This window comes from Ammospiza caudacuta, chromosome 1, assembly GCF_027887145.1.
Source record: "Ammospiza caudacuta isolate bAmmCau1 chromosome 1, bAmmCau1.pri, whole genome shotgun sequence".
Classification (NCBI taxonomy): domain Eukaryota; kingdom Metazoa; phylum Chordata; class Aves; order Passeriformes; family Passerellidae; genus Ammospiza; species Ammospiza caudacuta.
Window position 1 is genome coordinate 29,502,975 of NC_080593.1, and position 12,038 is coordinate 29,515,012.

Sequence of the window (12,038 nt, forward strand, 5' to 3'; positions counted from 1 at the left end):
TTACTCTTCTCTTACAGCTATACTTCAGACAAAATAATTAATATATAAAATAAAAATAAAGGTGATCTGACCTTCTATGACAGACTTTGTTCTCAGAAACTCAGAAACCTGCCTTTAATTGCCTTTAATTTCTTCCAGCAATCCCTGACCATCAGACTTTCCTCTGTTAGACACCACTGTGAAATCATGGATAGAAAACTGGGAATACTTGAGGTTATACAAAAATAAGTACATTGTTACATACCTACACTGCTGCAGTATGTAACACTTTACCTTCCTTCAAAGTATTTTTTTTTTTTTTGCACTGTGATTAAAAGAAGAGCAAAAATAAAATCTTTGCTTTCAGGATGATTAAAGGTAGTGAGTCAGCCATGAGTCATGAGCGGAGAGAAGGTAAAGTGCCGTTAGATCTGAAATCACAAATGCTGCTACGTGAGGCAAAAGAGTAATGCCGTTATCTTCAAATAACAGCCTCATGACCTCAATGCCGACAGACAGCAGCAAAAGACATGATCACACTCAGAAAGTTAATAACCTATTCTTTGATCTAAAAAATTGTAGTTCAATTGTCTTACCGTATTTTTCTTTCCTGGCAAACATCTATCATTGTAATTTATGTGCTGATAAGTACTCGCATTCAAGATTTGTGGAAAAAACCTAAGTAGCAGAAAACACCACAAATTCCATAGTGTTTAAAATGGTCCATTATTTTCTTTATTAATTTAATCTATTTTTAATCAAACTTTGTTATTACTGGGCTGTATCTGCCACATTAAAATCAGCAGGTTAGAAAATGATCCACAAGAGCTGCAGTGGTATATCCTGGAGCAAAGAGACAGTGACAGCTAAAGCATGGTGCTGAAGGGACAAAAAGTAACTACAAGGAATTAATAACAAGGCAGCAGGAGAGTGAGTAGAAACTGGGGAAAGGACAGAGCCATGTTACTGGAATTTAAATAGAAAATGAATCATTAGAGGAAACTAGACAAATACAAGTGAAATAAATATAACAGTAACAATGTCTGAGCAGTGTATTGGGTTTTTTGAATATTAAGATATCAGACTGATAGGAGCAGTAAAGAAAGTAGGCACCTTTAGGTAAGTATTTGCTCTCATCAAACAGAAAATAATAATTAAAAAAGTAAAATAAAATAAAACAATAAAGTAAAATATTTGTGAATATAGAATATAACACTATGTACCTTCACACATAACAAACCTAAGTCAAGAAAGGAGAGAATATTTCACAAAGATGAATAAACACTAGAGCAAGAAAGAGAAAAATGGTGAAAAAGAATAACGGAGGAAGCAGTAAAAATATATCAGGGGGTGGGGTGGAGAGAATTAATTTTGTATCACTTTTCTGTGCCAAACCATAAACACAAGGACACTCCACAGTCCATTCTTACTCAATGTTTCCACATTTTTCTGCTGTTTTCCATAGGTGGGGCAAAAAAGACAAAGAATAGAGCCAAGCTTTCCATTGGCCTTGATACTAACATGGAAGCGCTTCTCCAGCATGGGAGATATCTTATTTTTGCTTTATGTTGTGGTTTGCACCTCAATTTCAAATATGGCATTTTAACACTTGTTTTCTCTACAGAGAGAGAAAATCCTTGAAGTCCACAGTACATCTCTTGTTTACTTTGCCCCATCTGCTGGGGCGGGAAGGCAGCAGGGCATACAGTGGTGAGGTCTGCGTGTGCTGAGAGTTACTGAGGGTCAGGGCCCCTCAGAGAGCTGGCTTGTGGTCTGCTTTGTTTGAATTCCAAACTGAATTGCTGGTCACACACCAGCAGGGAACCAGGAAATCCAGCACAACTCTGCCTCATAGGCATTGTATATGCCTGTGCTGGAAACATAGATTTTATGGAAAAAGGGTAGACCAAGAATATTTTTTTCCCATTCAGCACTAGCAATCCCATGCTTAAAAACTATGAGTCAAGCCTCATGTAATCATTGGGGTTTTTTAAAAGGGAAATATTTTAAAATATTACTGATTAAAATCTTGTTTGCCTTTTAGATTTTGAACTTTTTATAGATCCTGTTTTCAGCAGGCAAAAATATTTCTTTATTCACAACATTTCAGAGGCTGGAGTTTTAAGAAAAACTTCAAGTAAAGGCAACATAGTTTACATAATAGGCAATGCTTTGAGTATTCGCTGAGAGTTACTATTCTTCTTGATGAACTATATTGCTAATACTTTGCTTTTTTGCCACAAATTAAACAGCAAATAAGAAAAATCCAAACAACTCTTACCTTTAGTGCCATGCAGTTTAGCAGTTTCTTATCAGACTGCATAAATTCCTGAAAGCTCACAGACATTTGGCTGTAAAAAAAGCTTTAAAATATCTGATCAACTACCCCCTTTAGGTAATGGTTTGAGCAATGATGTCCTTAGTCCTGCAAATCTGAGAGAAAACTGAAGACAACAAAGACAAGAAAAAGTGCCCTGAGTCCTTTATATCTGGTAAGTATAGGTTACAGCTTTAACTGTCAGCATTTATCCAACAAAGTGCTCTGGTTTTATTACACCAGAAAGGATACGATGTTAGCCACTCTCAGGAATAAGCAATTGTGCAACTCTGTTACTTATAATCAATGCACCTCACCAAAGCTTGAATTGTAGTAAATATTACATCATTGTTGTTTTCATACAGGGAATGCTCTGCCCTGATCCTGAGGCCAGCAGCAAGCTTTTTGGTGACTTGAATGGCGCAGGGTCAGGTCTCAAGTGACACAGGATTCAGCTGCTTACTTCTGGGTTTTCAGTAACTTGATATTGCTGTGTACATAGTCCAGGAAAGGCCATGTGTAGGGATGTGACTGGACAACAGCTGGTAGGAGCAGGGAATTGCTTTTTAACAGTCTTGATGAAAAAAAGTTCTGTTTATCCACATTCTTCTCCTAAGGTGTATCACTGGGGAGTTTAATAACCAACAAGAACAAAAGGAAGTCTTATGCAATAGTGCAAATTACAAACATTATTTATGAAGTTTCATACTTGGACATGTGAGGCTAGGCTGTTAAACCAGAACATTTTTCTTTCTAAGCCACCTGAAAGACTGGTTTACCAAAAGAAAGATAGCTACTTACACAATATCTGTTAGTTCTACAGAATATTTTGTCCTCACGCTTCTGTCCTCCCTGCAAGTGAAATAATTCACCTTATTTCACTTGATCCCATATGATTGTTCAAACCACGCAACGTAGTCAAATTATGAAGAAATAAGTTATGGAATATTAAAAAACTGAGGGGAGAAGGCTGGCTTAACAAAATATCACGGTAGCAATGACAATTGTTCGCAGTTTGCATTAAATTAATTGAATTAACTGCATGATATATATTAACTACACATAATTCAACTCAGTGGCCAACTGGTCTCCAAAGTCTCCTGACTCCTGACTCCCACCCAGACACCTTTGGGATAATTATTTCACTCTTTGTAGTGGATATAAAGACAGCATAAACTAGGTCCAGTAGTGGTGTTAGGTGCCTAAAATATGACATAATTTATATTTTAAAAAATTTGTGACAAGCAAGTTGACAGGGATATAGTTACTTACCACATAGCCACTGAAAGAATGGTGCAAAGGTGTTTCTAAGAGCTTGTCCCTGGAACTCTCTTCTCCAAGAATGGCAAATCCTACCTTCCAGTCTGTAGCCAAAGGATTGCTTATACATACCTGGCTGATGTTATTGTGAAGCACAGGAGTCCTGGACACTCATCCAGGCGTCTCTTCACCCACCTTGAGTCTGTTCAAGCCCTCAGTCACAGGACCTGTTCTCAGACCCTACTCATCAGTATGCAATGGAAAGATGCTGCTCCTCTCCTGCACCTTGCTTTCAAAAAACCTATACACAATGGCAAGTCCCTGGAAACAGGAAATTTGGATCTAAAAACCCCTGGAAAAGTGGAAATTTTTTTGGCCTCTGCTTTAATGACTAGGTTGTCCTCATCAGACACGTACTATACTTGCTCTTGAAATCACATTCCTTTCCTCTTGTAAATACATGACATTCATTAGGACAGCGTTAAAAATAATTTAATTTTACTTAATTCCTGATTGTTGCCCCTCCAAAACTGCCAGTTTTCAAATGCATAAAATGTTAAATTTTTTCCCTCTTCCTGTCTCTTTGGAGGATTTATTTTAATAAAGAAACTTTCAATATGATTCTTTGTTATATTAAACTGACTATATCACCATGACAAATTTGGAAAATACAGGTATACTAACTCACAGGGTCACAGAAGAACTTGGTAATTTTCTTGTACTTCTGGAATCAGATTCTGTTATTTTTTAAATTATATATTAAATAACCTATCATTAAGGTTCCTTGCAATCCAAGCATTTTGATGATTATATTTTACAATTAAGATGATACTATCAATAGACAGTGTGACAATTTTATATAAATAACATTCTGAAAATTTATTAGAAACATCCCTTTCCATGGACAGTGGCATCTGTTACAGCTAGAGACTGAAAATATGAGTTAATTCAAAGTAGGTTTTCTAAATCTGAGATGTCTGTTACACTGCCATGAAAATGAAATGGGTAAAAAATGAAATGGGCAAAAAAGCCGAACACAAACACATTTTTAAATCCAGGTATTATTACTAGTTTGAAGCATCTAAGACTCCATTTTTTAGCTACTTGACTTTAAGCACTTCTAAAAGGCTTGGAGCCAAAAAGAAAAATTGGATGACTGTGAGGAAAGAAAAACAACCTAGATCCAGTATTTTTGCCAGTCCTGCTGTTTGGAGACTCCCTCTACCATTTGTATTTAATTTTCCTATCTTAGTACACACCATCTTTCCAGCAGCTTCTGAAAGACAAGACATGCATCTCCCCTGACATCACCCAGCAGGAAACTACCAGAAATTAAGGGCCCAGCCTTGCAAATATATTGCTACGTGAGTGTCAGTGGGATACCCATGCGTAGATCCTGGTTTGATCACTCTCTGAAGTTGACAATGCTGGTGTATTCTGTAAATAACTCAGCCTAAGCTGCATGTCTGCATAATACAACGCACGCATCAGCCAATTTTATTGAAGATGTTTCAACTCATACTAGGTCAAGTTATTTTACCATGCTGTTTTAAATCATTTTCTTACCTCAACTACTCATCCTCATGTAGCTGTATGCTATGAACACTGAATTGGGCATGACATGGAGATTCTAGTGTAATTCAATCATTACAGAAGAAATGACATTCACATAATGTTTATGTTTAGCCTCAATAAGGAGACAGTCAATCACTTTATACCAGGTTACATCAGATATGATTTTAATTATTCCTCTTGTGAAAAACACTTTTCACATATTATTACTAACAAAATCACTGCAAAAATTAAAATAGTTTAACATGGTTTTGAAGAATTTGTAATCCTACGAATGCAAAAATCTATGCTGTGCATTAATATTTTATTTAAAATGTGAAGAAATTAAATATTTCTTTAAAAAATCAAATAAAATTATTATACTCCCTTAGGAATCATTCAATCTTTCATAGAAAATCACAAATCTCTCATATCGTAAGTGAACTAATTGCAATACAGCATGATTCATGGTTGATTAATTCCAAGGAACTTAGAAGGTTATTCTGAAGTGCTGCTTCCACATTTAAGGTGATGTTAGATCTGCTCTTTCAGTGGTGTTTATCTTTGAATGAAGCGATCCGCTTCATAATTTGGATTCCCCAGAATGCAGCAGAGAGGGAAAACAAGACCTACAACACAGAATTTACAATGAGAATGACATACATTATATGAGGTTGATTTGGTTTTTTGGGTTTTTTTTTTTTAGTTTTTTTGATCTGTGAACATAATGAATGAGTGAAAACAGAGAATTTGAGAAAAAAACCCCAAGAATTCTAGGTATACTGATAAATTCACTTTAGAAAAAGATGCTTTCTTTTCTTTACTACTCTTTATTGTGGACATTCCTGATGAATTTAGACAAATGATCTGAAGAATGCTGACACAATAAGTGACATGATAAGGCATGAATAACCCTTAACAGGATCTATAGCAAAAGAAGTGTTCTAATTGCAATACAATACGTAAGTATTTATTCCCCAACCTGCTGTTTAGGATGAGATATAAGGTAGATGGAAAACAACTTAAAAGTGCAATACTCTTTACCTTGTCCTTAGCTCTCTGCAACTTAATTTTGTTTATTTGGTGAGTTTATTGAGAGATCTAATAATTTTTTTTCAAGATTTATTTGCTGAAAACTGCATTAGGATGAGTAGTAAAGATTTCAGAATAAAGTCTAAATTAGGTGATAGTTCTGTCTAGAACCCACAGTGGAGCAAGATAAAATGTGTATGCACATGGGTGCATGCGATATTTTGTATTTAACATTTTATGAAAAAAAAACCTTTTGTCTTTCACATAGAAAAATTTCTCTAACTTGGAAAATTGCAAAATCAAGGCAGTTGTTATTGGTTACTGAAGTGATTTTTTTTCCATGAGTAAAACAAAATAATTTGTTTATACTGAAAGATATTTTAATAATGTAATTTTTTGCTTGTTAAAAGAAACAGAACATTTTGACCAGAAATTTTTGAGTCAGGTTGTAATAATTCTTTTTTCAGATCAATCTCTAATCTAAAGGTGCCGACTAGGAGAGCTCTAATTTTTACATTAACATAATTTAACATTTGACATTTAATAATGCATGGCCCAAAGGTCTACTTCTGTCTTTATCTAGACAGTCACTCACTGAAATACATGGGATCAGAATGTCCAACATAAATAATAAATTATCATAATACCCAAAAGGTACTAATTTTTCACTCAGTGAAGGCAGTGTCTGTTCTGGTCACTCTCAGAATCTTTTTGGGACAGGTACAGGCTTCATGCAATGTGTACTTTAGGTGTGCAATATGCATGTTTAGTACTACAAGATGAAAAGAGCACAATGTAGGAGTAAGTAAACTAACTAAGTAAAATTCAAATAAAATACAACTAAAATCCCCCAATTCATTAATCTTTTTCTGAATTTAAATTATTTTCATTAAAGGGTTTAATTCTACTTGAGCAGGGGTAGGCTGTCTACTGTGTTTAAAACCTCCAATGACGTTGTTGGCACTGTACTTGTAGTCCTATTTGCAGGAAAGACTCATAAAGTGCTCACCAAAATATTTTTTGGTAAGAATTTCAGACTTTAGGTATGAAAAATTTAACTTCTTTTTATTTTCTTGCATTATCACAAACACCTTGTAAAGCTGTATAGCTCTATTTTCACAGCTATGGAAAGGAAAGTCTTTTTAAGCAGTACTGCAGTCACACACTGCATGTTCGGTGAGATTTTTCTATGCTGAGATGCTCTGCAGAAGAACTGTAACTGCAAATAACTATCTGTATTTCTTATCTTGCTGTTATGCAATTGAGATGAGTATAAATTGTGATGTACATAAAACAATGACTTACATAAAACATGCTCTTACTGTGGAAAAATTCTGTCTATCTCCAGAAACAGAACTTATCCACTTGTCATAATTAGTACTTTGACAGATTAATAAACTTCTTTCATTCCTCACCTCAGAAAGATCATTCCTATTCCTGGAAGATGCATTAAATATAGAACTATTTCATTTTTAGAAGAAGGACATTTAATGACTGAGGTACAGGGCATTCGTAGGGGATTAATGACTGTTGGGAGATGATGATGATCACCTGAAGAAGCACAGCCATGGGCCATTAAGCCCCAGGAAATGTCCTCAGCTAAAGATGGTTACTGCTATTATAGCCTGAAAATGAACAAAATATCTCAGGTGAATTTCTCTTTTTTAAATGAAGTGATGCAGTTTCTTCGTTCTTAATTAAATTCTTCACTGTGAATTTCCTAAAGCATGCAATCAATGCTTGTGGGGGAGTATTTAGAATTGCAGTTATTATAGCCAGAATGGAAAATCACATACTGCACACTGTGGATCTGCAAAACTAGTTTGGCTTCAATTCTATAAAATATATCAATTCTATAAAAGTATTGACTCACTGCCTATCAATGTCAGGACTGCCAATATTTGATGGAAATGCATTCGGAAAACAATAATGCTGCAAGGTTCTGGGAGGTGGAGGGGCTAAGAAAAACCCAAACAGCAGGATAAAAAATTAAGGGGCCACATCCTTGCTTGCATGACAGCAGTTCTGGCTGTCTGTACTGCTGTAATGCTGACCTGCCCTGAACAGAGCCAGCTGTATGGGGCTACCAAGCAGAAACTTGCTGTGTAGGTTGGAGTTGAGTTTCTTTTGATTGCTGCTACATATTTTGGAGTTACAAGGCTTGACCCACTTGAATGAATTGTGCAATCAGGTGATGTTAGGAATGGAAAGCTGAGACGGTACGTGCCAGAACTCAGAGCAGACAATAGTGTGGGCAGCAGGAAGCAGCAAAGAGCATTCCACCAGGCAAGCTGAACTATAGTTGACCAGTATTTTTCTAATGCCCTTGAGAAAACATATTTCCTGAATCCTATGTGCAGATATTTTGTATTTTCTACTCAGCACTCTCACATGTGAATGGATTGGGGTTTTTTTTGGCTGTTTGGCTTTGGGTTATTTAATTTTCTAAATTATTTTCACAGGAATACTCATTCCTTCTTATATTGTCCAAACCACTAATACTTGTCTTTTGATAAAAATATTCACATACTGGTTTCATAATTCATCTGGTTTTGAAATAAAAAGAGAGAATTTAGTATTATACCTTTTTCTTTTTTACACTGAACAAAGCCTCCCCCACCAACAATATGACATAAGAACAATAGTTTCACTTCTGTCTTAAAATTAAAAATTACTGTGGACAGTATTCATACATGGAAGAAGTCTAAAAGCAGGATTTATCACAACCATATATTTAGCCAAGTTAAATGCAAACTTTTTGCCACTTTAATATAAACACTTGTTACATTTACCCGTTCAAGTAACTACAGATTAATTATAGACTGTCCTTTAGACTGCTGGAAGAGCACAAATATTTACATTACCTCCTTTCATATAGTCTATTTTCATACAGCCCATATTCTCTCCCTGAATTGTAGAAATGCAAATAACATTATTCACAAGAACAAAGATGGCTTAAATAATGGATTGACTGCAGGACTGAGTCTGCTATTCACAGGAAATTCCCACTGGAGCAATCGAAGTTTATTAGGCTCTAAAGTACTTTAAAATCATTAGCTGAATTCAGGCACCCACTTCTGCATGATTAGTTTTGTTGCTTAACACTAATGTTGTTTTCTGCCATTTTCTCTTTTGTAATGTCTTTGTATATCAGAGATGCCTAGACATGATGTCTTTCTTTTCTCCTGCAGGTTTCATCTGGATAGAATTAGAAGGCTTTAGACATTGGTCTAAAAATGCAGACAAATATCCAAACATAGTTCTGCTTTAAGGAGGGGGAAGAGTCTTGAACCACATCACCTCAGATCCTTTCCAACCTAAATCATTCAATGATTCTCTGACATTTCTCAGATTCTGCCCAGATATGTTTGCTCCAAATTTTGCTGCAGAGACAATCTGCAACTGTTATTCACAATTTCTGGGGTACAATATCATATGAATGGGCTTATTATATTGAATTCTCTGAACACCTCTGTGCTGGATAATATATTCTTAGCTCTGGAGATGGCTCAGGAAGATCAGCACATCCACATATTTCACTAAGTTTGCTGGTCACATCATTGAATGGACCTGATACTAGTAAATATGATAAACAATTAGCCCTCTCAATGTGATGCTGAGCATTGTCATTGTGATGCTACAGTAGTTTAACTGATACTAAACATGATTAAGGCTCTTTTAATGTTCTTTATATACAAATTTTGACATGGCTTCTTCACAGGTACGAGACATAACTTCATACCATCAATAGTAATGATAATGTAATTTTTAGACTTCGTCTGAGACTCTGTCTGGATTGTGTCTGGGTAATGTCACTGTCCTTTCAAGCTAAAAATGGAGATCATAAACTGATAAAAAGGCTGAAAAAATTCTAATATTAATAACAAAATGATTGAACAAACTACTCTAGATTTCACAAGTAACCAAATTATGCATTTTTCACCAACACCATATTTTTTCCCCATTTCTTTACAAATGGCTGTTACAGGTGCTGAAATACACAGAAGAGACAGAAAATTTATGTCTTGTAACTAGGGGAAGATGTTTACTCTTTCTGGAAGTCAGGATTTGGATAACAAATGCATGTATCTTCATTCTCAGTACAATGTTTGGAGACGAGCAGTCTGAGGCTAGTAGAGAAATGCCATAACATTAGTAGCAAATCCAGAAATCACTAATCTTGTACAGTGCACAGACCAAGAAGATTGCACTTTAAAAAAAGTGGCAATAATAATAGATGGAAAAGAGAAGCTAGGAAACATGAAGGTTCCTCCTCTCTGTGATGACTCCCTCATACTTGGAAATATATGCAGAAGAAAGTGGAAAGCCAGTTTTTCTTTTTTTGGCGAAGGAATTGTGGATACAAGGGAACAGGGAGAGCTACAATAATAGTGGCTTCACAGCTTTTGTTCAAGATTTCTGTAAAAACAGCAGATGTTTGGAAATTCTCCATACGGGCTCATGACACACCTTCAGACTACTGGTGCAGCAGGTCTCAAAGATCCAGCATGCCCCTGACCAAGAACAAGGTGCATATCTGATGTCCCTGCTCACTGCAGGGAAGGTGGAACCTGACTATCTCTGGAGGTCCCTTCTTAGCCTAACTATTCTATAACTCTATGACTAAGACTCTGTTGGCACACACAGGATTTAGCCAAGTATTTCCAACACCCTCAAAGCATATTGATAGTTCACTCAGAGTGGTTTCTTCTTTTATGACATATCTCTGTTCACTATTAACAAATAATGAGAAAAAAATAGGGAAGAGATATATACACCTCCTTTTTATTCTGTTAAATATTTTAAACATTCCTTCTTTTATTAAAATATGGTCTGAAACTCTAAAGCTAGATAATGCATGAAAACTTAGGCTGCAAAAGCCCAAATACCTTAAAAGGGTTATATTACCTATCCAGGAAAGACAAAGCAAGATCTGGAGAAAGAATATCTATTTCTCAGTTGCTTTCACAGCTGGACACATCCCCAGTATGAAATCAAGTGCACTGCAGAGATGCCTGAGCTAGCAAGCACATAAGCTGCTAAATCTCACCACAGCACCAGCTTGACTCTGTCTTTCCTGGCATTGCACACAAGCTAGTAAGTCACATTCCTCAGTTAAATACGTGGGGATTTTTACACAGGCAGTGCTATTGCAGTTATATTTAGACCTAAAATGGCTTATCATGTCCTTCACTCAGGAGAAGCCAGTCCACTGCCTCTCAAATCGCTTGTGTAGATAAATGTATCCTGTTGAACTGTTACCTACGATTTACTTTTTCTCTTGAGTCACAGAATAATTCACAACCTAAGCACCAGGATTAGGAAGATTTTACCTCATTTCCCAAAAGACAAAAATAGTTACTGAAGTGGGAAGCTTTCCTGTCAGTCATATGAATAGGAAATCCAAAATATGTTAATAATTATTACATCTTCACCTCATGATGAGCTAATGCAACCTGGAGACACTATCGACACCATACTCATTAACATGAATATAAACTCTGTATCTCTTCAGTACAAAATTTGTCTCATAGTATTTCATTGAAACATCTGAGAATACATTCCACAGCGTTACCTAATTCCATCTATAAATTTCTTGATCATCCTAAAATGTTTATCTGTTTCAAGATGATCTCAAAGTAAAACCATTTAAAAGAGAAAAATCCTTTTTATAATTTAAAAACATTGAAAAATAACTTCTGAACCAAGCCTGTTTCATAGTTTTGCAATTAATTTCCAAAAAAATAAATTTAGTGTTTAGAATATATCATCCTCTGTGCTTAAAAATTTCATAAAACCTGTGGACAAAATTTAAATTTACAATTTGCAATTCTAGAGCATAACAGTATTTTAGAGTTTCTTTCATATTGCTTTAGTTTTATTTCTACAAAATGGCTCT

The 12,038-nt window shown here is 35.5% G+C and overlaps 1 protein-coding gene across 1 annotated transcript in view; it reads right to left on the minus strand.

Moving 5' to 3' along the window:
* Positions 1-5,060: 5,060 nt before the first annotated feature.
* The window catches only part of AGMO (alkylglycerol monooxygenase), a 185,939-nt gene continuing 178,961 nt past the window's right edge, over positions 5,061-12,038 (minus strand). Inside the window, exon 13 of the mRNA XM_058810784.1 lies at positions 5,061-5,736. Within this exon, the coding sequence (XP_058666767.1) occupies positions 5,656-5,736 (81 nt within the window). The 3' untranslated portion in view covers positions 5,061-5,655. The remainder of the gene's footprint in view (positions 5,737-12,038) is intronic.